The sequence below is a fragment of the Xiphias gladius genome, chromosome 20 (assembly GCF_016859285.1).
Source record: "Xiphias gladius isolate SHS-SW01 ecotype Sanya breed wild chromosome 20, ASM1685928v1, whole genome shotgun sequence".
Taxonomy (NCBI): domain Eukaryota; kingdom Metazoa; phylum Chordata; class Actinopteri; order Istiophoriformes; family Xiphiidae; genus Xiphias; species Xiphias gladius.
This window is the reverse complement of record NC_053419.1, coordinates 24,848,764-24,873,080: the sequence shown is the minus strand read 5'-3', so window position 1 is coordinate 24,873,080 and position 24,317 is coordinate 24,848,764. Positions and strand designations below refer to the sequence as shown.

Here is a 24,317-nt window from a genome sequence, read left to right as displayed (position 1 = left end):
AGGGACGTTTTAAAATCCAAAAAATTCAAGTCGGTCTACGCAGAAAACGACCTGCTACAATATTCAGTAGCGAGATTACATGTATGTAATTCGTTACTTCCGACATTGATGTGTGTGTGTGTGTGTGTGATATGTGTCATTTGCTATTATCTTGTCTTATCTTTGGTCTCATCTTAATTGATCTTAATTTACTCCTGCAGTCCCATTAAACACTACATTGTGCACAGAGGAGAGTAATTGATTTATTGATGGAAACAACAAATCAACATAACGTCATTTACAGTTGCGTGGTATTGATCTAGGGCCAAACACAGAGAAAAACAAAACAAAAAAAACAAACAAAAAACAGACGGTTTCTGGCCAGAAGAGACAGAAATGGGAGAAGGTGAACTTCGTCGTTTTGGCCACAAGGTGGCAGAATTAACCGCAGAGGATTCAAGTCGTTGATTCCTCGTCATAGCAACCGGGATTCAACCTGTCTTATTTAAAGATATACAATCCTATATATTTATATATATAATATATATATATATATATAGGACATAGGATATATATACTTATACCCTGTTTTTTAAAATAAGTCATAGATGTGAATAAAAGCAAGACATAAAAATAAGTTTTATCTGTTAAACAGTCTGATGGGTTTAACAGCCTTTTTCCTGGTACCACAACACGACCACAAGCAGAGTAGACATTATTTTGTTCACAAAGGAAAAACTCAATAAATCGGATCTAGTGTAAGTTACAATTCACATAAAGATTCAAAACAAAAAACAGGCTTTGGGTTTAAAGAATAGCCGATCAAGTCAGTGAGCTGTTTGACCTCTTTCCTGAAAACCAGGACGTTTGGTATTTTTCTTTTTACCTGAAAATTTGCGTTTTATGAGAAATTTAACCGGTAAAATTAGAATCTTAAAAACTCGTTTTTAACCCTGACACTGGCCCTTTAAATGCGTGACGTCACTACGGTGTCAAAGTGGAGCACAGAGCGTAAAAAAGAAACAAACCCAAAACAAAACAGCGAGATGGTTCACTCCGTCTGATGAAAGTCTGCCGAAAACGACCCGCCAGGGCCCAGCCGCAGCATTATGACTCCGTTACAGTTACGGAAAGGTTCATGTGGAGAAAAAATCACACACAAGTGAGACGTGTCGTTAACAAAACATCTAAACTGACGTCGTTGTGAATTGTTTTTAAAGAGCTGCGTAGGCTCAGCACCTAGCATGATTTTACACACGCTAACGTCAGCGTTCGGCGTATTTAGCTAACCAAAGCACATTTCCCCCATTTTCTAAATTAACATTTCGACATTTTCATGTAATAATATTGCCATCTCGCTACATATATGTTAATATTTATATTCTATTTTCTTTTGGGTCCCAATTTCCAGGTTTTATAGGCTAATTGTGTTCATATTAGCTACCCATTAACTACGCTGTACACTATTATATCCCGACTATTATACCGACTGTGTTGGTATAATAGTCGGGATATTTATAATATGTAGCTTTATATACAACTATAGTAAGTTTAATATGTAGAAACAATTTTATGACTTTGGTCAATAAAAGGCGACAAGGCGCATGCGTACAGTTAAAGCCCAAACAGTCTTGTCGGTTCATCTTGAACTGGACGGTCTTTGGTTGAGAGAAATGGCGTCGGATAACGGACTGGCCTCTCTGGTAAGGGCTTTAGAGACAACACTGTCCTGTACACACGACCCGTCTTCGGGCTCTTTATGTGTCAGCTTGGTCACCAAGGAGTCCGCGACGAGTCCGGAACGAGAGGAGGGAACGAAGCGAGCCGTGAAGGCTTCACCGAGGCAGGATAGCTAGCCGACTCGGCTAATGCTAAGGCAGCCGAGGAGAAAACACGTGTAGAAACAAAACTGTAGATAATCAGACGTGTCGCGTGTTTTCACTACTGTCGTGGAGCCACACACGTGAAGGTGTCTGATACCGGGACTGGCTCAGTGTGTGTGTGTGTGTGTGTGTGTGGTCCCAGGTCCTGCACACACACCCTCCATGTGTCAGCGTGTTCATGCTGCCAGATCTCGGTGTGACGCTCAGGCTGTAGCTGCTGTTGCAGTAACTGTGTGTGTGTGTGTGTGTGTGTTTTCGGTTCACAGGGGGTGGAGGGGGCCTCGGCAGCTGCACACGCTCTGTCTCTACCTGCAGACGCTTATGGAAACGACGTGAGTGACATTTCTGCATTTTCACTAAATCGTGTTTTCATCACATGCATCGCTGCAGGTAGCAGTAAAAATGACGGTTGTATGGAACAGTTCGCCCCAGTTAATGTTCAGTATTGAACTAATTGGTAAGTTGATGAAATAAAAAGTAACAGAGCTTTAAGCCCTTGAGGAAAGGTTGGATTTGCTGCTTGTACCTTCAAAGATCAACCAAATGTGGAATTTGCCCCAACGTTTGGCTCGTACTCACGTGTTTAGCTGCTAAAGAACGGTTGGGACAAATGTCAGAAAATTAACAGTCAACACTTTTGATGATAATGAAAAGAGGACAGATGCGACAGCGCACCGTATGACAGGGTGCTGCGATCTGTGACCCTCACCCTCGAACCCTGTCATTGATTGACAGACTGTCTCAAGCAGCTTCTCATCCCCAAATGGAGACGTTCCAAACTTTACTCAACTAAAAGTCAAATTCTCCTTCCAGTTACATAAGATGTTGTTGGGCTGCGTAAAGAGCAGGGCCAGCGACGGAGATGGGTCCAGGACTTTAACGTTTTGTCCCTGACAAAGTCTCAGAGTCTGATAACGATAGATATATTTTGCATAAACAGATGAATTCGTTGTCGCATTTTGACCTTTGCATACTTTTCCTCTTTCAGCCGCGGCTCGAGGTCATGTGGGCGATGAAGGCGTACAACCACGCAGAGGTTTACTTCAACGTAAGACCCTCCATCGGCTCGCCTTTTCATTTATGCTCATTCACATGTATTTACACACAGACAGACAGACAGACAGGTTAGGACCGGTCTGTCCACCGATGTACATGTGGATTGCAAGTATTTTACGCCCACCGCCGACTTAGTCCAAAGTTTCCGTCTCTTGGCGTCAGCGCAGAGCTTCACTGATGGTGATGATTTCCTATAAACACACATCCGTGATATTTGGCACGGAAGCAACTGCAGGCTGTTACCACATCCACTGCAGAAACATAGTCCTTTTATTTCCTGACACATCACATCTGTCAGTTTTAACAAGTTAAACATGTTACACTTTAGTAAAAAAAATATTTGCAGCCTCCTTTAAAACAATGTGAGAGAGAGCAACAGAAAAACAAACACACTGAAGACAGTGGAAGTTGAAAAATGAATCTTATCTCCCCCCGTCTTCAGCTCATTTCATCAGTGGATCCAAAGTTCCTGAAGCTGACGAAGCTGGACGACAAAATCTACTCGTGCTTCAGAGAAACCTTCGAAGAGCTCGACATAAAGCTGCTGAAAGCCGACGACCTGAAATCCGACGAGGCCAAAGAGGTCAGTGGGACGGCAGGGACGCGTCTGGGTTTTTCTTTCTTTTGGTTTTCTTTGTCCAGGTTTTCAGATCTGTCTCTTCATATAATAGAATGGAGGTGAGTAGAATTTAGTTTGTGCCTGTCACAGCTTTGAAAACGAACGTTTAAAAAAATTACAGTAACAACAGCTTGAACCGTCTCTCCTTTATTTGTAAAGAGGAGGCGCAGTAATCAGCATTTCTGTGAATGCGCCGGTGTTAAAGTCAGCAGGTTCGTTTTTATTGCGGGGAGATGTTGTAAAACCGACAGGTCAAGAAACACGGACGCGGACAGCAGGACACTGAAATGACAAGAGCAGCAGCAACAAGACAAACATGCGGAGCGACGGGAAGCTGCTGTGTTCTTTTGTGCTGCGTTCAGTCAGAGCACAACAGAACGTAAATGGCCGACGAGTTCAGAGTTCATGTAGAACATGAGACTTACACTGTGATGAACAAGCGTAGCCTATTTACTGTTGTCATGGCAACGGGGAGACGGATGTTGTTGCAGCTGGAGGAAACGTTTTTGCACATTCACACCCAAGAGCTGATTTCCCGTGACGGACTAGGTTCATTTTCATTCATCGTTTATACTGTTACTTTGTGCTGTGTTCACTTGAGATGGGAATTTACGCCTTCTCGGCCTATTGATCTTTTACTCTTCGTCACCACTGTCTCTCTTTCCTGTTCCTATTCCCTTCAGGGCGACAGGGACGACGTTCCCGCTGAGTTTTTCAAACTTTAAAAAAAACCAGAAAATAGAATTGATAGTCTGGATGAATGAAGCTTTCAAAGTTAGAGGGGTCGGTGTTGGTCCAGTGTCAGACCGTAGCCAGTGGTTGGAGAAACTGAGTTCTACGGTTTCTCACCAGAACTCACGGTGTGTATCCTCCAGCTCTAGACACACGCTCAGTGCGTTTTCCTCCGCCAATGTTTTAAATGCAGCTTTGCTTACACCCGTGTTTACTGTGTTTGTGGGTGCTTGAGACCACCTGTAGACCAGGGACGTGTGTTGGGAACAAGCACAGTAGCTCCACGGCGTTAAAGTTGAAGTTAGCCGGTCTCGTTGCGTACGTCGCTACACACAGCAACTCTGCAGCCTGTGCTACCGCTGTTCATGAACCTGGTGTCTTAGTGACGTCAATGAACAAACCTCCTGCTCTGGACCGGAGTATTTCCAGCGGAGGCACACGGGCCGAACTCCTCGGCTCGACTGTTAGAAACGGTGTGAAACCGACCCGCGGCGTAATGTGGTGGTGATGATGTGATGAACCGAGCGCAGTGGCGGCGTTAAACAACTGAAACTGTCTGTGTGCAGAGGTGGCGTCCGTTCTGTAACCAGTTTGAAGGACTCGTCGAAGATTTCAACTACGGGACTCTGCTCCGCCTGGACTGTGAGAGAGATTACACTGAGGAGAACACTATATTCGGTAAGGTTGCACCACACGCTGGAGAACACCTCATTGTTCATTATAGCGACGTTAAAAAAAAAAAGGGATTCATCTCTGTCTTTCTCCTGATTTCAGCCACCAGGGTCCAGTTCTTTGCCATTGAGATCGCCCGCAACAGAGAAGGTTACAACGACGTCGTGTACAAGGCCAAATGTGCGAAGAGCTAGCCTCCAGACAAACCAGTGACGGACCAGTAAGGAACCCACCCAGGCCTACGTACCATCACCAGGAGTCCAGGACCGTCCCTCCTGGAAATGAAGATGAACTCTGCGTCTCCTTGAGGATTCATCTTTTAACTTTAATGAAATCTTCCATTCGCGTTTATGTTCCTGGTCTAATTCTGATCCAGACCCGCTCCTTTCCTCTGCTCCGTCTGCTCAACGGTCCCACTGCTGCATTTTGTATTTACTGTAAAGTTTTATTGTGCCAATCGTCAGAAGTGGTTGTTTATTTTCTAATAACAATGAAGTTGTATTTGTTTGCCTGAAACCGAGGAAACGACAAATAAAGAATCAGATGCATTTTCCCACCCTGTCAGTGTTCGTCACACCTGGAGAAACATCTGGATTTAGTAGTTTTCACTTTCCTGATTGTCAGGATGTGAACTGTCTCCACCAGGACAAAAAAAAAAAAGTCTTCTCAGTTTCTTGTTCCAACGAGATATTTTCACGTTCTCAGTAGATACCAAACTATTCTGTTTCTGCAAGACAATGTTGCTCGTATACGTCTCACTTCAAAAATCAGAAGCATCTGATTTTCACGATGTCACGATGTGACCCAGGATTATTTTTTTTCAGCAGCAGATGACGTAATCCCTAAAGATATAATCAAATCAACGGGACCTGAACCCGGACACGCGGCAGAGGGACGAATTACGCTGTTAAAAATAATCAGTCGGGTTAAGTTTTTATCTAAAACCTCCACGATCTTCTCGGCTGCAGCGGTTCGGTTTATCCATGTAGAACGTCTCCCGAACGTCTCTCCAGAGAAAAGACTGAAGACTTTTTTTTTAAAAATAACTTCCAAGGCCTTTGCTTTTGAGAAAAAAACTGAATTCAATGCTTTTCACGACTTTGCAAGACCCGCAGATCCCCCGTTCGCGTGACCCCAACAAAATAGAGAGAGAGCAGCAGGGATCTAAAAATCAATGAGGTTTATTTGCAGTCACAATGCTTACACTATATGTAGCAGACATCCAAACAACTCAAACAGCTATTCACTCTATGGACCCAACACATTCACATCAGGGACACAAACCAAAAATTAGGAACTCAATACACATCCATGAGTGCTGACATGGTTAGAGATGAGCTAGTTGTCACAAACAGTTAGCAGCAACATCGTAGAGAGTAACACAAGTTGCTAATAGACTCCACTCCCGCTTCTCTTTTTACACTGTTCTGACTTCTACCAAGGTTCAATGCACTTCTCTTCAGATATTTAAAACTGAACTGGATTCCTTCATGGGAGCTCTGCTGGCCGGATGTCTACGGTGGATTTCCCTCCATTCTCATCGTCAAGATTAATAATCTGTCCTCGGCGGTGGCACGGACCTTGGCTGTTTGAGCTCCATCACGAGCACCATGAGACGCCACATACACACCAGGCAACAGAGAGCCACTTCACACACACACACACACACACACACTCAGACGACAACACACACACACACACCGAAAGGACTCCACTGCAGGACCTAAAAGGGGGGGCAGTCCCAAAACCTGGAATCCAGAGTGTAAACAAAATGGTGGAAACTGCACCCAGCCTACCAGAGGGGGAAATGTAGCCGTGACCATGTTGCTTACACGTCGATCGTCGCAGGGAAACAAGCGAGTGCGTGAACGCGGGACCTCCGGGACGCCGGGGTCTCGCGTGCCGCTGCGATTAGAGGGGAAAGGCGGAGCCGGGCCAGACCGGACGGGACGTTACGGTGTTTCTCATCCCCGTGACCGTGCCCGCTCTGGCTCCGGGTCACCTCACTTGTAAAAAAAGTAAGAAAACGTGACTCCAGCAAAACATTTTACATCAGGACAAGAAGCGCGAGCCTCCAGAAGTTTCCCCAGTAAACGTCGATTTCCCATAAACCATTTCAGGCCCGAGCTGCAGCTTAAAATAATCGGCCACTACTTTGATCATCAACAAATCTTGACGTCGTTTTCTAAAGAAAAAAGGCCAAATGTTAACTGCTTCCCTCGCCTCCAATGGGAGAATCTGCTGTTTTTCTCTCCGGCTTCACAAAGAAAAGCAGCAGATTCTCGCATTTCAGAAGCTGCAAACTGTGAATTTTTGGCATTTTTGTGTCAAAAAATGACTAAAACAATCCATAATCAGAATAGTTGCTGAATTATTTTCTGTTGATTGACAAATGGATTGATGGACTAGTCGTTGAAGCGCTATATCTTTGAGTTTTGGGCTGTTGTTCGGACAAAACCAGACGTTACAAGTTGACCGGAAATGATTGGCAGATTAATCAATCCACAGAAAATTCACCTCTAACGATCCATGATGGGTTTGGCCAGTTTTTCAGAGAAAAAAAAAAGTAAGAAATTCACTGGTTGGAGCTTCTCAAAAGTAAATATTTGCCGTTTTTTTTTGTCTTCTGTCTCAGCAAACTAAAACAAGACATCTGAAGTTGAGCTGAACCAATGAGTTGATTAACCGATCCACAGAAAATGAATCAAACTAATTTGATAACTGTATAAATGATTAGTTTAACTGATGAACAATTGATCATTTTCTATTCGAGAAACATCAGCTATGGTCCCAGATTCCAAGGAGACGTCTTCATATTGCTTCTTTTCTCCCGACCGACGGTCCACAAACTGATGATATTTCGTTTGCTGAGACCGAAGAGTAAGAAAACAAGCACATTTTCACATTTCAGAAGCTGGAACCAGAGAATTTGGGGGATTTTTGCTTGAAAGACGTAACCACTGATCAATTATGAAAACTGCTGACAGTCGTCCTCAGATTGGCCGATGAATCAGCTCTAGTTTGAAATGGTTTAAGCGAAACTGGTTTTTATCTTTGTCTCATTTGTATCAGTCCTTCCTGTCGGTTTTATCTGCACTGTATTTAATGTCTTCCCTCATTGCCATCAAATGACACGGCATCGTTACGAGTCCCGTTTTGCGGAAAACGACATCTCGGCCTGAAACGAGTTTTTGCGTTTTGCGAGGTTCACGCTTCGGGCTCGCGTTTTGACAGCAGCTCTTTTCCGACGGAATCTCTTCAACCGAAAAAGTTTTACGACTCAGAGTCAGACAGGACGCAGCAGAGCTGTCGCGCCTGCTGCCACGGGGCAACGTGGCTATTTACATCACTTCCACCAGAGACTGAGAAAAATGTACAACACGGATGCTCTGACTCTCCCTCTCCGTTAGTGTGTGTACCTCTGCTTCCGTTTCATCGTGCCGGCTCTGCAGCCCGAGTGCTCCGGTGGCCACCCTGCAGCTCAGTTCACTCCCCTCCGTCCTCACCCGTCCTCCCTCTCAAAGCTCGCTCCCCACGCAGACAGACAGTTGCACTAACTCACTACACTGTAAAAAGCTCAATCACACGGTTTTTGTTTTTTTTTGTTTTTGTTTTTTTTGTTTTGTTTTTCCTCAACTCATCTTTGTGTTTTAAATTCGATCATTATAAACATTGTTCAAAATGTTACGAAAAAAAATGTACACTTGGTTTTTTGTGTGTTTTTCTATACAAGGCAGGCAGAAGCGGATTACTACGTTTACCGGCATTCCTCACCTCACCTCGCCCCAAACTCGCCCCCACCTCGCCTCCGCCTACTTCCACAGCACTCTCCTTCCTCCGCGGGTGATTTAGAGCGCTCAGACATGCGACCCCTCCTCTGTCAGGACCGCCAGACGAGTCAGACCAACGCAGACTGGCTTTAAAATAGATCTGTATATATTTATATATGCTTTTATCAAAAAGGAGGAGGAAGGGGCGGGGGCTGTTCGCTGAATTTGACCAACGATCCCGTACGTCGCGTACCGGGGTGAGGAGATGATCCCTAGGCATCCGGGCCCAGGGGGGGAGGGAGGCGGAAGGAGGCCGATGCAGAGAGGTTCGGGGAGGGAGGAGGATGAAGGGGGCTGTGGAGGAGCGAGGGAGGGGTGAGGAGAGGGGTGAGCTCTGTCTGCAGCTGGGTAAGACTCTGCCGTGTGGAATGTCAGCTCATCATGTCGTTGCTGTTGACGCCGTACGTTGAGTTCTTCATGCTGTCGTTGACTTCCCTCCTGAACACCGACAAGTTCTGAGTAAACCTGCGCACACACACACACACACACACACACACACACACACACACACACGGACAAATCAGCATCGTAATTTTATCATATAACAACATTAGTCAACGTAAGGGAGGAGCTTTTCTTCTACAGCGACGCCAGCAGCAGGTCAGTAGGACGCATCCTCTGACCTTTCATCACAATCCCTCCAGCAGCTGAGGAGACATTTCACTCATGTTGGAACTAGATGGAAAAGTCAGAGGGTCACTACAGTCAGTAGGATCCGTCCTCTGGGGACAATGAATGTCATCACATCCAGTAGTCGTGGAGTCTGAACCAAAGTAGTGGACCGACGGACTGACTTTTCCATCCACAGACCCATTCACGGTTGTGCCCGTGCTTCCTTTCACGTTTCCTACCACCTCGGTGGTAAAACCTCCGTCTTTTTTTTCATCATTCGACAACACGTGACCTACCTGTCCCGATTCTTTGTTAGTAGGTTTCTCTCTATTCCCTCCATCAAGTTCTCGAAACATAAGTGCATGGCTTGCTGCTTCTCCGGGGGCTGGCTGTTGACGATGCTGTTCCTCAGGTCGGCAAAATACTGCAGGACACGCAAACGTAGGTGTGGTTACTACACGCTCGCGCGGCCGTTTCTGAGATGATCCGGGTGCGTGCGCGTGTGACGTTTACCTTCTCGTTGAGCAGGATGAGGCCTAACAGAGGCCGTGACATCGACCACTGGTTCCTACAGTCCTCGAAGATGATGATGTTCAAAACTGTGGACAGCATCTGCACAATAAACACAGGGGGAGTTTTAGTGTCACATTCAGTGACGCCCACACTGACCTTAGGGAGCAGATCAGGGATCAGCCAGACGTGACCCATCTACGATAGGTACTCGGATATTTTCTGTTCGGTTTATTTGCTGCTTTGAACTAATTTTGATGCATCAAACTGCTGCTACTCATCACGTACCGTATGTGCTTCACAATAAAAGTATATAAGTAAAGGCAGTTGTAGACTTTTATTGTGAAACCAGAAGCGCTGACAATGGCATTCATGCTACCAAAACGTGAGTCGCTACAGTTTCCGAAACCAAAGAGTTTGCACTTTCTGTTGGGAAGTCGTTTTGAATGACGAGCGGTTCATTTTATTAAATAAAGAACCACCGTTGATAAAGGTGAAGGCCTCACGAACTGAAGACGGATATTTATGTCAAAGGGAGTCAAAACGCAGAGCGGAGGAGCTGTGTAATGTTACTTCACCACAGTGGTTCCCGAGATGGCAGGTGTTCGTTTCCTTTTTCTTTTAAAAATTGTACATGTTAATAATGTTTTACCACATTAGAAAAGCAAGGCGACATTTACATTAACATGGCAAAACCAGAAGAAATGAGCAACTGCTAAAGGAAAATGTAAGCGTAAAATTACAGACATTGTCGGCAGGTAAACACGTGTCAAAATGTGAATTGTTTGCGTATGAAACATTCAAATTGGAGCTACAGTTTAAGCTCTTTGGATATTAAGAGATTTACTTTGAGTTAAGAGAACTCAAAGTAAGTGAAGTTGAAGCATTGGAAGCGTCAGTCGAAGGGGCTGGAGCTGAAAGCCATGTGACATTTCTGTTCAAGCCCTGTAGTCAGATGAGTTGTCAGTTTCCATGTGAACGCTGAAAGTTGTTCAGTCCAGCGTAAGTGTACGAGCTGAAAGCAGTTAAACCGTCGGCTGAAGTGGAAAGGTGACGCTTGGATTGATTACAACCGTGCATTACGTTTTCAAAAGTATCCAAAGGTGAGAACGAACTATACGCATCGGACTCAGCATAAGAAAACCCTCAGTTACCGGTTGTTGTCAAAAATATAAACCGAGCTCAAAGAGACGCAGGCGCATCTCAGCTGTCACAGCGTGAGACTGAATCTGTGCAACCAAAAAGAACTCAAATCAGACTGATACTTCACTGTTTTACGTTTGTAGTTCACCAGACTCTCTATGTGCCACAAGGGAAATCTGCTCCCTAGCTACCACAGATGTTGAAAAACTGAGGGAGCAAGAGAGGTATGAAAAACAGAATCCGTGCACAGTGACGAGTGTGTTTTTGTGAGCTAATTTTACTTGAATGAAAAAAAAGACATGTATGCAGTTAGCACATTTAAGTTTTTAAAAATTCATTATTAAGTTTCAGCTCAGTATTTTTTTTATGACTTCATTACTGATTGAAAACGCGTCTACATTATTTCACTTAGTACGTCTATTAATCGTGCCATACGCCGTCTCGTGTGCAGGGGTACGGTGGTTTAACTTTGGGTACTAGACAAGCGAGACTCAACGTGGCGGTGCGTCCGCGCTCAGGTCAGGATATAGCAAACATCTAACTGATGCCGACGATTAAAATACACACGAGCTCCAACCGAATGGTGGCGTCTAAACGTTACCACTTATCCTGGGTTGAGAAATCAGCATCAGTATCCGAGGAGAAAAAGCCAGACTGTCGCGCGTCTGCGAACATGACTGAAGGGAGAAAACGTCTCAGACGCAAACACACGAGCCAATCATCCCACCTGCTGGATCATCTCCGGGTGCTGCTGCATGATGTGTAGGAAGCGGTCGTCTGTCGCCATCGGAGCGGGACGCTTCTTTGTGGAGCGTGACAGCTGTTTGAACAGGTAGGTCACTATGTGGTCCAGACTGGAGCAGCAGCCTGTGCACACCATCGTATCTGAAACACACACACACACAGATGTAACAACTACAGTGATATGCACACTCTTTAAAATAAGGTTTGACCTCTGGGTGTTTTACCGAGTGCGGTGAGCCCCTCCGATATCGAAGACAGGATGTACATGACGACATGAGGCTCCAGACTGGCGATGAAGTTCATGTGGTCCTGTGTCAGCACTTCCAGCAGGGAGTAGAACGACTGGCTGAGTTTAGGATAGTCCTGCGGGGACATGAAGAGTCAGGGCTAGCGCGTCAAAGCTCCTACGCGACAGAGCGTTTCGAAAAACCGAGCAAAACTCCGGTCAGTTACAGTTCAATCCCGGTGTCGTGTCACAATATTTTAATAGCGGACGCAGGTATCCGCACTGATCTAACTGTGTGTAAGAGTATGAGTATGAATGTGGTCCACTGCAGAGGGAAACCCAAGTCAACGGAATCCACTAAAAACATGCCATCGGTGCATTTTTTCCTCTTCCTTTCTGCATTTTCTTTTTTTCTCTCCTCGTTTACGGCCTTTACCCGGCTGTTACGCACAGCGTCCTGCGCTCAGAGCTTTCGCCCATGCAGCCAAGCGGCAGCTCTGAGCCTATATTTGAATGCGGGTCTGGTCTTACATGAATGGTTCGGGTCCAGAACTGATCTAGAGAACACACTCTGGGTGTTTGATTAGTCTGTGCGTGTGGGGGTGTGTGCGGATAAAAAATGTCCCCACGTGTCTGAAGTCGTTTTAATAATGTTCTCAGCAACATGCGGGATGGATAAAAGGTGCGGCGTGAGCTGCTTGGCCTGTGTGACACCCGCTAACTGTCAGAGGATATTTCCCCACCCTGGATGAAAAGTTGAACATACTAGTAAGTCACTGTGGGGGATGGACAGCAGCAGTTTGATGAAGGTCTGCAAGGCGTTATCCAGCGCGTCGTCGCCGTACAGACGGAAGACCCCGAAGTTGACGTAGTTTCCGCTGAGCACCGCCTTCAGCATGGCGAAACACACGCTGACCCCCTTCAGCTTCACTCCGTACACCTGGTCCTTCGGTACTTCTCCCAACGTCAGGATACGATTCCCTACATAAGAGGAAGGCAAAACAGAAGACGGTTCCAGGACTGCAATTAACGATTGTTACTCATTTTTAATCGATTTCTCTTTCTATACAGTGTCAGAGAAATGGTGAAAATGCCCAGAAGAGCCTTTCGTGTTGTCTTAAAATAGAACCAGATGATATTCAATTTCCGATGACATGAAACTGAGAAAAGCAGAAAATCCTCACATTTGAGAAGCAGGAGAACAAACCGGTCGACTAATCAATTAACTGACCAATCGTTTCAGCTCTAGATGGTTTAACAGCTTAAAATATCCACAACCAATTATTTTTATTTTTTTTCTGTTTGATTCTCCATTCGATTCCAAACAGGGTCTTTGTTACAGTTTGTTTACCGGAGAGTGCCGACAGGTTTATTTCTACACTTTAGAAATAAACCCCAAACACGACAGATCAGGGTCACTATTCTTAAAATATATAAATAAACAAAAAGAGGGTTTGGTTATAAAATAATGAAAATAAAAGTATATGTTATGTGTTTATGTAAAAAAAAAGAAAGAATATTGTTATTAGAACTCTCAAATATTGTTGATAAGGGAAAAAATCCCAATAATTCAGTATCAGTGAGGCTTTAACTAGAATATCAAAAATATTTTGTCTGCATTCATTTCTGATTATTTATGTCATAAAGTCTCATTTATTTATGTTTTTTGGGTTTCTCTACAGTACAAGGCCAGTATCTATAATATGAAAGTAACAGGAGGTGTTGAGTCAGGACTTTTATTCTGGTGAAAGTACCGTAGGTAGTGATCATCTTGCTGGTTTCTCTGAACAGCAGGATACCGTTGGGTGACGACACATCAAACTGTAGCCTTTGGGATCTACAAAAAAACCCCAGAGCAGACGGGTTAGTTGTCCATAATGAATAAACTGTCTCAGGAAAGTATTGATTTTTGATGATGTGATGCTGAGTTCTCCTGAGAATCCTTTTCTATCTATGTAAGGGATCTTCCAGCTAACCTGTTTGGTTCGGGTAAAACAAACTCTTGTGCGTTTGCCTGTTCGGTTTGGTTTGTTAAGCTGGTGTGAAAGCCGTCAATCAAACTAAACAACTGGACTGATGCCGCCTGAAAAAGAGGATCTCGGTCTGGAACCCTGTTACGGTTCACCTGCGGCATGAAACTCAAAAAGACTGAAAATAATAATAATAATAATAAGTCGAGGTCAACAATAATTTTAGGGTGAACCTCAAATCTTCTGTCTTTCCCACTGGATGTGAACGCAGCATGAGTCGGCCTCTGCAGACTCAGCCGTGTTACTGAGTGTCTTCACCTGTTGTGAACGAGTTCAGCCATTAGCTTAAGGACAGGTGTGGTGCACGCTGGGTCGTGGTACCAAAGCTCTATGGCCCGCTGTAAGATGGGCATGTAGGCCGGATATCTACGGGTCCGGGTTAAGGACAGTTCTTAGACAGACTCTGGCGAATAATTAATACACTGCGGTTCAGTTTTGTATTTCTATCCCACAGTTGAATGACAGAGTAGTGTACGATCCTGCTGTTCAGCTGTCAGCCGTAAGGATACATCCAGTCAAAGAGCATCATGAAGCTGGTCTTGGCGTTGAAGGCGAACGCGATGCCTCGCAGGTCTCGGACCAGACCCACCAAAGTCCTCTACGGGAAACAGCCAGGGGAAGAAGAAAACTGTTACTACAACACATTTCTCTGAGATCAGTTAAGGCTATAACCACGAACTCCCCTGGACCCAGGTCAGCAGAGACGGTGAGTTGACTGGGTGCAGACTCACAACCTGGGACAACCTGGGTCCAGATGAACCCAGAAATTTGATCTCTAAATTAACCAAATAAAAAGGTAAGTGTCTGCTAAAATCTTGACCTGTCCACTGTGACCTGATGAACTTCCTGCCCCTGTAGCAGCTGCAGTGAGTGTTTGACTGAAGCTGAACGTCCCCTTTGAGCCACAACCACACACACAAACTTTTTCAGGGCTGCAACGATTATTTGTAGTACTGATTAATCTCCAAGTATTCTTGAGTATTCTATTAACCATTTAGTCTTTTTTCGTTCGACCAAAAGTCCCAAACCCAAAGATGTTCAGTTTACCGTGATAGAAAACAGAAAAAATCTTTATATTTAAGTGGCTGAAAAATGATTTTTGGCATAAAAGATGAGTAAATGATCACAATGGTCGCCGATTATTTTACTGTCTATCGACTAATTGTTGAAGCTGTAAAAGGTTACTAAACCCTTAAAAAGAATTAAGAGTTTTGTAAGTGAAATTAAGAATTTTTAAAACCTAAGGCCTTTTTAAGGGAAGTGAATTTGGTGCTTTTTAAAAAGATACCTTGTACTAGATGACTCTTTAGTGGAGATGCTCTTTATTCCAGGAGAGGCAGGGTGTCTCCTCTATATATTACACTGTTTATATTATGACTCTGTATTATACACCTATTAAAATTTTAAAACCATCCTATCAGCTCCTCTCACCCTCTGTTTTTTGGTAGGAAAGAGTACAGGGTTACTGTGGGCTGTCACTAGATGAACGCTGAAGGCACCGTTTTGGATTCATTTTATCCAAATGACTGCAATGTGTCGAAAACTAAAACATTCTGATCAAACGACTAAAACAAAAACAAAGCCCAGCTCGAAAATGAAAAATGGTTTACAAAGAACATGCAGTTTGGGGGCTTTGAGCATAGTGTGTGTGTGTGCGTTTATCACCTTTGCTTCCTGCTCATTGAAGGTGTTTGTACTCAGCATCTGAGCCACAGCTTCAAACGCAGCCGTCAAAGGCAGCATGAACTGTTCAAACTGGTCCTCGTCCTCGCCTGCACACAAACACAAAATAAAAAAAAGTGCACACATTTCGCATACGACTGAGTCAACGAATGACGAGCTCGTCTTCACGCTGACATCAACATCAACTCATCCCGCAACTGACAACGGTCGCTCTGGAAACTCGGTCTCATCTTAAACTACATTATCCACCAACATCAGTTTCTGACAAGATGTGACTCGAGGAACGGGCCACACAGCTGCTGAATCGTTCTTCCTACTCTACAGCACCGGATTTAAATAGTTCAGCCGTTGTTTTAAACAAATGTGTGATTAAAGCAGAGAAAAAGAGTAGCTGGGGTATCAGGCACCGATAGTGTGTCGTAGGTCTCAAGTTTAAGTAGGTTAAATTAACTTCTCAGTGGTTGGCAATGTCCAGTCAACACTGTGACTTTCAGGTCTAACAATGAAAACAAAGTGGTCTTTAGTACCACATAGGAGACCAAGGAGGGAGAGATCTGCCCACCGTCCCGAGAGATGACACACATCTGTAACAAACTCCCAGAAACCTGCAGGTCTGCACCATCTCTCTGTTCTTTTACATCACGGCTGAAGACTTTTCTCTTTTTACTGCTGCCTTTTACCAAACCAAATTTGGGACTTTTTGTATTTATTCATGTCTCGCACTGCACTGTGGTTTTTATTCTCCTGGTTATTCTGTTTCATTCTATTTTAGCTTAGTTTTATCTTCAAATTCATTTTACTCTTTAAAGGCTATTTATGTGTCTTTTTAATATTGTCCTGTGTGTCTCTTCTATCTTGTCTTAATGCCTTTCGTGTCTGATGTAAAACACTGTTGTAAAGTGCTGTGCGACCAAACTTGCCTTCCAGACACAGAAACTGGTGCTTTTTACTGTTACCCTACAATCTCGCCTGTGCTGGAACACGGTGATAATATTCATATGCTCCATCATCCACACACCAGTCATTCGATGTGTTGCATTTTTTTGTGACTTGTACAGGAGTGTAGGTTAGTCCTCTTCTCTCTGTCAGTGAGAGAAGACCTGCATCTCTGCTCTACTTCAGACCAACTGACGTGTCTCATTCTGACTGTTCCCAGAATGAATAGACAGCTAAAGGGAAAAGGATGAATCACCCGATTTCTTTGGCTGATTTTAAATTTTTCCAGTCCACCTTTAACTACACCTGCAGCCGCAGCGGTTCGATCCGAGCCAAGTGTTTATCCTTGTCTTTTGTTTGCACTGTGTGAATTTACCCAGATCGACCATTAGCAGGCGTCCCAGTGCAGTGTAGAAGGTGGTCCGACATCTCATGTCGCTCAGATTCGACTGGTTGTTCACCCCGAGGAAGGAGAAGTGCTCACTCTGACACGGCGACAAAAAGACAGGACATTAATAACGGCACCTTCCCCACAAAAAATGATAGTTCATGTACTTTGATGGACCCGCATGTATTATTAAAAAAATCCTGACATTAAACACACAGGTGGTGACTGTGTAGTGTAAAGTGTAAGTGATGCACTCACTGTGTGGTTATTCAACATGAACTGGACAGCGCTGAGCTTCACCAACTTCCTCACACTGCTGTATGTGCACGAACATGAGGTCAAGGAGAAAGCACAGATCCAGGAACTTATTCGAGTCTTTAAGCACCGCACTTCACTTTTACCCTCACACCTGCAAACTCAGGTGGGATGAAAAAAGGTAAGGTCCCTCTGGTGATTGAAAACAGAGGGAAAAACCAGATATTCCTCTGGTGTCAGTGTCTCTAATGCGAGGGTCAGCAAACTGATCCAATATCTTTGGGTTTTTGAGGGTTGGCTGGACAAAACAAGTCATTTAAAGACGCCACCTTGGGCTCTAGGAAAACGTGGAGAGCATTTTTCACAGTTTTCTGACATTTTACAGACCTAACAGTTCTAAATAGATAAAGAAGATTAACTGACGGTGAATATAATCGCTCCTGACTGACAGTGAAAGTCCACTGACTGTACCACAAAGGGCGGGAGTTATCATGCATCGAAACGCCACAGGTGTGTAGCATGTTACATGGAAAAGAACAGGTGTGGGTGTTTTAACTCGTATCGTATGCTAGTTATGTTCGGCTATAAGTGCAAATTGCTTTCTTGATTTTTCAGACTCCGCTCATTTGTTTGTGAAAATGGTTTCCTTAAATGAATTCCTTTGTTTTTATTTTTCTCCCTCCTTTCTGCCTGAACACTGACACTGATCATGGCAGCATCCAGTAGAAAACCTCCGAGGAACAGCAACCAAAAACAACGAAACTCCTCGAAGGTCTTTTCTCTGAACAAACGCACATCGCACACACTCTAATCAAGGATATCCTAATGAGAGGTCGTTCAGCAGCTGGAGTGTCTTGGAGGTGATTGGTTCACACTGGCCCCAGTACTTCAAGTTTGTGATGCTGAAAGAGAGAAAAGCTACATTCAAATCTAGTGAGTGGACCTTGAGTTAAGGATTGTTTTGTAAAACTAACCTGAAAAGCATTTTATTTCATATTATTTTGTACAAGAGGATAATTTCACCCAGAATTAAAATTAAAAAGGGAAAAAGGAAACTTGAGAGAGACAAGTGGCAAATATTTATTATACAATATATTATTTGTCATTCCTCCTCACTTACGTACGGACTGAAAGGCTAAATAGATGTTTAATTAAAGGAAGAAAAATAAAAAAAATAAATAAAGATAATTACATTTTCATATGACTTTTTTTCCCCGTTTTCAATTACCTATTCAATTTAAGCTTTTGCATTAAACCTTTTAATTTGAGCCTTTGCATTTGAACTTTTTTTGTTTTCAATTAATCAGGATTCTAACATTCACAACTTCAGTTTTTTACTTTAATATCCATTTAAAAAAATGGCCTAAGAACTAAAATATAGAACTATAATATAATAATTAACTATAGCTATTACTATAACTAAGAACTAAATAAAATAATAAAATAAAATAAGAGTTTATTTTCCCTTTAAATTTTCTCCTTTCATTTTAACTGGGTAAAATAATCCTCAATAATTTACTGTAGTGGTGACAAACTAAAACACAAATACAAAACACAGAGCCTTTAATGAAGAGCTATTTTCAACCACCGTTATTTTCTTACTCACATTTTCCCTATAAAGACACTGAGTACCATCGTCTCGTCATTCAAACCCAGAACTTCTGATAGTCGTCGATAAAGCTGCAGTTAAAAAACACAAAACACACAAAGAGCTGTAATAATGTGGACTGTCACAACAATTTAAAAAAAAACGTTCGAAGGAAGAAAATACTGAATAACTAACTAGGGCTGTAACGATGCCGTGCACCTGTTTGGCCAGTGATTACATGACCCGTCTATCATTGTTTCTTTTAAAAAATAATTTATTTCCCACCAAGTAAACAACATAATGTAGCACAACAGCAGCGTCAATTTTAAACACTCCCTTGTAGTTAGATGCTGTAAGTCGTGCTTTTCTAATCCTTCTTTGGCAGAGGACTATATCTGGTGGGTTTTGAAGAACTGATGGACGGGACACCGAGGAGCCAGTAACCTCTAATAACACACATCTAACAGCTCTCTGGCTCAGCGCGGGGCTCAGCAGGGAGAAGACAAATGAAGCGTGAGGAGACCGAGGTCTGTAGAAGACAAAGAGCCGGGGGGCCTTTCTCCAGCTGGGGAACTGAGGGTTAAGTTGACAGGAAATGGGGTCCGACCCACATGAGACTGACTACACAGTGTCATACATTCATCAGCTCCTCGGATGTCGGTTATTGTTTTGACTACTGAGTGTTTGCAGTGATACGCTTCACTAAAGCTACTTTTCCACAACAGAGAACTTAGCAACGTGTAAAATGGAGCTTCCCATGACCTCAACGTTTAAGAACCTGTTTGGCTTTGGTTCTAGGTTTTGGCTAGGTTTTCGGATTTATGCTTTTAAAAAGGCGACACTGAGACAAACACTGTCATTGCTATGGTCTGCCTGGCAGGAAAGTGCACCAGTTTTATGGGACACACAACACCACACACATACACATTAGGATCCCGGTGATGATGTTGGTCCTTATTTATCAAAGTGTTAAAAGTAAGATTTTGGACTTGAAGAGAATCCTTCATTTTTTACTCACAAAATTAGGAATAACAAATATTTATCAAACTTAGAGATGCTCTTAAGTGTCTCTTAAATTGATCAGAGTAGATCCTCGATAATAATAATAATAATAATAATAATAATAATAATAATAATAATAATAATAATAATAATAATAATAATAATAATAATATAGTTTTAGTTGATTATTTGCATTCCGAATGACGATACCACCAGTACAGTGTCGTCAGTTACATCGCACCGCCCAGGTTGGACCTAGAACCTGGGTTTAGTATTACCTCCGTAGCAGTCCCCACATTTAGTTCCAGGAACTCGCCGCTGAGGCGGGCGGAGAGCCGAGGAAACAAAAGCAGAACCTGAGACCATGGATACACTTTAAGTTACAGGTAGTTAAGTTTCTATAGTGGAAACAAGCTGTAACACTGACCCACTTCGTCACCACCGATCCAGATTACTAGCAGCTAGACATGCACACAAAGAAGGAGTTTTATTTGGTACTGCTCTGAGGCCAGCGGGACATTTTCTGGGCTGAAACTATCTCTACTACACGACACATCCTGGGTTTAAACTCTGTGATGACACTTTGAAGGGGGGGGGGGAATACCAAACCAGACGGGCACAGGTTCAGACAAACTACAGTTTCTACGTTGCACCACTTATCTGGGCCGTTCACATTTTGCAGTTTCTGCCCCAAACAAAGAGAACACACTCGGTCAGTCAGCGTGAACCGGACGACTACCATGTCTAACTACACAATAGTAAAACAGGAGCAGTACCAGACTGAGACTGTGCGACTATAGAAGCTGCTGCAGTCAGCGCTAGCAGACACCAGTGTTCAGGACAAAAGACCTGCTCATTCCCATCGACTTGGCTCCCTGCTTACAGTGGACATGCAGGGTTACCGAGGGAGGGACAGCAGGGTGTGAAGCCAGGCCGGGGTTAATTTAACACCGATGCTACAGACGGCTACAGCAGCAGCATCATTCAAGGTTTACAGCGGCGCCTACCTTTGATGATTTCTGCACCTGGTCGCCAATGTAGATCTTTCTGAACTGTTCGAAGAAGCTGAGCATGGCCAGCTCCAGTCTCTCGTTACCGGCCTGAGCTAGCCGAGAGTCGGTCAGATTCATCAGCTGGAGCACCCTGAGATGTACAAAGAGAAAAACGTTGTAACAGGCCGTTGTACCACGGATATCAGGTGCCTGAAGCATTTTTCACCCATGGAATACGAAACATTTCGGGCTCTATCCACCTGTTACCTTTGGGGTTTTTGTAGTGGACGTCCATTTCAGGTATACACCTCATAACATAAAAGTGATGGCAATTCTACACATGTATTTACCCACATCTGTTGTAATTTCAGTTGAAGCCATTCAAGTGACAATTTCTTCTTAGCAAACTAACCAGGCAAACAGTGCAGCAGCCAACGATGTTGTGCCATAGTGACACCTATGCTCAGAAACTAATTTATAATTTCTCTCTCTTATTTCTTAATAACTGTTGAGTGTTGATGGACTGAGCGGAAATTAACCTTCATACAACACGTTTCTGTGGATTAGAAAACAGTACATTCATTAAAACCCTCTGCAAACTAGAGAAAGAAGGTTTTTTTAAAAAATTAGGTTATGGGGTTTTTTAGTCAATAGAAGTCTTCAAAAGATCCCCGTATTTAAAATCAGAGCGTGATGGGAAATGATGGGAAAACCTCCAACTGAACTGAAGATGAAAAATATTTATTTAAAATCTTCAGACTTACAACGCAGAAACATCTCACAAAAAGATACAGGAAGGTCTACACTCCCTGGGACATCATTAGCTGGAAGAGCACGAGTCGAGAAGTGGTATTTATGGAGAAATTAACTCAAAACATCCGTGTCAGAAGGATGGTCCACTTGCTGTATCTTTCTGTGTTTTACTTCAAAAACTAAAGCATAAAAAGCTTTTCCAAACTAAAAGTTAAAATGTGGTTTTCTCTTATTAGTTGCTGAAAACCTGAGATTCTCAGGGCTCTTCTTGAATTCTTACCGACAGACTAACTCTCCGTCCATGGCGTCCTGCTCATCTGTACTCGCAAACGACACCCGTCCACCAATCACCGCTCCGATGATATAAACCAACCACGTCAACCGACCTGCGCAAAGTGGCGGAGGAACCGTTAGTCAGACTTTTACAATCCTAAAAAAAAGATGTCATGACCATTTTCATTTTATTTACTGATCAAGTAGCCACATCACGATCTTCTCTCAAAGCTGAAGCAACTGGAGTATAAGCGAGTGTCTTACGTGTGCATTAACTGAAAAGACATGTTTATCGTTACAAAGAGAATTAGAAATTTATACTACATGTAAATCAAATATCCTTCAAATTTAAATCTGGAATCCTCCTTTGAAAACTCTACTGACCCATGATCATTTGTGCTAATGTGTTTGCAGCACGTACCCTCCTGCACAGTGATGTCTGCAGCGCTGGAGTTGGTGGACTGTAGCAGCTCCTGGTAGGTCTGAGCTGCCTGGTCAAACAGTTGGACCAGCAGAGCACACGTCTTCTCGTACTCGCACCTACCGATGGTGGATAACTGGTCAAGCTGCTGCTGAACCAGGCCTGCGTCATCTAGAGGGTCTTCTAAACCGTCTCTGTGGAGCAAACACATTTGGAAACAGTTTGATAAGAGAACAGTTTCCTAAAACCTTCACCTGGTTTGGTTTTATTTTTTTCTTCCTGTCAGCACGGATGTCTCCTACTAAAAAGTACCGTGTGAGTATCAAAGCCTGATACATCTGATTCCTCTGAGCCACGGAGCTCCATCGTTTCCAGAAACTATTAAAACACATCAGTGCGTCGCACTGTTGCACTGGCTGACATGTTCCTTCATCACCATGAACACACACACACTGTAGTTTATTGTGACTCAGTCCCACACACACACACACACACACACACACACACACACACACACACACACACACACACACACACACACACACACACACACACACACACACACACACACACACACACACCGCCTTGCTGCCCCAGATACTCCCTTCAGCACCAAATGTGGATTAATCCGCCGCTGAAAATAGTCCGCAGCAAAGTCGCCTTTTCTTCCTGGTTGTTTGGTAAAAACTACAGTGAGGCAATGTGGACAAGCCTTTGCTGAAACTGTGAAACGTGAAATCCACTTACTGACCAACAATACCTGTCTCAATAAATATGTATCTGACAAATATATTCTCTATATTGCCAAGCCAAAGGTGGAATCTCATATTACGACTAGAAGCAGGATTAGCTGAACGGGCTAATATCAAACAGTATGTGTAAGTGAAAAACAAACATCAGCGACCAAAATAAAAGCACCTGAGCACAAAGCTGCACGGACAGAGAGAAGTCTCCGCCGTGAACACAAATTCAAGACAAGGTCAAAGAACTCTCGGACAGGGGTGCCTAATTTAGACTGAATAAGTTGAGCTGGTACTACGATATACAGCTGATAGCTTTTTGTTTTTTTGATGTAAAGCTTCAGCAGATGTTACCTGAGGATGACGTGGACCGACTCCAGCCGCGATGTGATGTAGGCCTTGGTGACCTCTGGAGTGTAGGTCTCCAGCAGATGAGGCTCGGTGGCTTTAACGTAGGGGACTGATGCTGCCAGACGCTGCCACAGACTCAGCAGGTAGTGAACACTGTTGGGGGCAAACTCCCAGTGCTGACACACAGGAGGAGAGGAGCAGGTGAGGACTGACTGCTGCCCGTTTTTAGGTTATTTTTCATTCTAATCGCAAAATCGTCTCCCATGACACTGCTGCACTGTAATGACAAGTTTTCTGGGTTGTCAATGTCACATCTGAGAAGGCATTAAACGGCCTTGAAAATGTTACTGACTTTATTAGAAAAAATACCGCCATGTCTGACTACTCCTGTCTCGAAGCTTCAGATGTGTACACCAAAGCAGAGACAGCCGATGAGCAGGAGACAGACGAGCAGACGTCGAATCATCCACTCAAATGTGTCGCAGAAAAAAATAAAGGAAAAAGCAAAACAGGAGGCAGAAAACCCTCCAAACTGGAACAACTTTCAGACACTGACATGGTAGATTATTGGGTTGCAACCGACTGTTATTGTCATTGCCGATTTATCTGCAGACTATTTTCTCGGTTCTCGACTGATTAATCGTTTTGTCTCTTAAATGCCAGAAAACAGTGGAAAGTTGAATTTTCTTTAAACTAGTTTAATTGAAATGACGGTGTAACTGACACCAAAGCAGTCAGCACCCACCTGCAGACTGGTGACGGTGAAGTTTGCTATAAGTCGAATAACTTCAGGGTAGTTTTCGACCTTGACCAGCTCCCCGAGCTGGTAGTTACTCTTCAGCCTCGCCAGCAGACGACAGAACTCGTGGTAGTTATTAGGATCTGGCAAACACTGAAAC

The 24,317-nt window shown here is 43.6% G+C and overlaps 2 protein-coding genes across 2 annotated transcripts in view; one reads left to right on the top strand and one right to left on the bottom strand.

Annotated features, from left to right (window-relative positions):
- The first annotated feature begins 1,218 nt into the window (after positions 1-1,218).
- On the top strand, positions 1,219-5,495 carry pbdc1 (polysaccharide biosynthesis domain containing 1). Its single transcript, XM_040156510.1, has 6 exons — positions 1,219-1,682; positions 2,129-2,194; positions 2,851-2,910; positions 3,361-3,501; positions 4,836-4,947; positions 5,044-5,495. Exons 1-6 carry the CDS (start codon positions 1,584-1,586, stop codon positions 5,133-5,135), a joined length of 570 nt encoding a protein of 189 aa, XP_040012444.1. The 5' UTR covers positions 1,219-1,583; the 3' UTR covers positions 5,136-5,495.
- A 609-nt stretch (positions 5,496-6,104) lies between these two features.
- Positions 6,105-24,317, bottom strand: part of xpo7 (exportin 7) — a 33,041-nt gene continuing 14,828 nt past the window's right edge. Inside the window, exons 10-28 of the mRNA XM_040157194.1 lie at positions 24,164-24,310; positions 23,422-23,594; positions 22,328-22,521; positions 21,914-22,019; positions 20,896-21,031; positions 18,905-18,978; positions 18,120-18,200; positions 17,302-17,365; positions 17,032-17,140; positions 15,702-15,808; positions 14,546-14,634; positions 14,295-14,402; positions 13,761-13,843; positions 12,773-12,987; positions 12,005-12,143; positions 11,764-11,921; positions 9,897-9,995; positions 9,680-9,807; positions 6,105-9,236 (exon numbers count right to left, since the gene is read on the bottom strand). Of these exons, the coding sequence (XP_040013128.1) occupies positions 9,143-9,236; positions 9,680-9,807; positions 9,897-9,995; positions 11,764-11,921; positions 12,005-12,143; positions 12,773-12,987; positions 13,761-13,843; positions 14,295-14,402; positions 14,546-14,634; positions 15,702-15,808; positions 17,032-17,140; positions 17,302-17,365; positions 18,120-18,200; positions 18,905-18,978; positions 20,896-21,031; positions 21,914-22,019; positions 22,328-22,521; positions 23,422-23,594; positions 24,164-24,310 (2,304 nt within the window). The 3' untranslated portion in view covers positions 6,105-9,142. The remainder of the gene's footprint in view (positions 9,237-9,679; positions 9,808-9,896; positions 9,996-11,763; positions 11,922-12,004; positions 12,144-12,772; positions 12,988-13,760; positions 13,844-14,294; positions 14,403-14,545; positions 14,635-15,701; positions 15,809-17,031; positions 17,141-17,301; positions 17,366-18,119; positions 18,201-18,904; positions 18,979-20,895; positions 21,032-21,913; positions 22,020-22,327; positions 22,522-23,421; positions 23,595-24,163; positions 24,311-24,317) is intronic.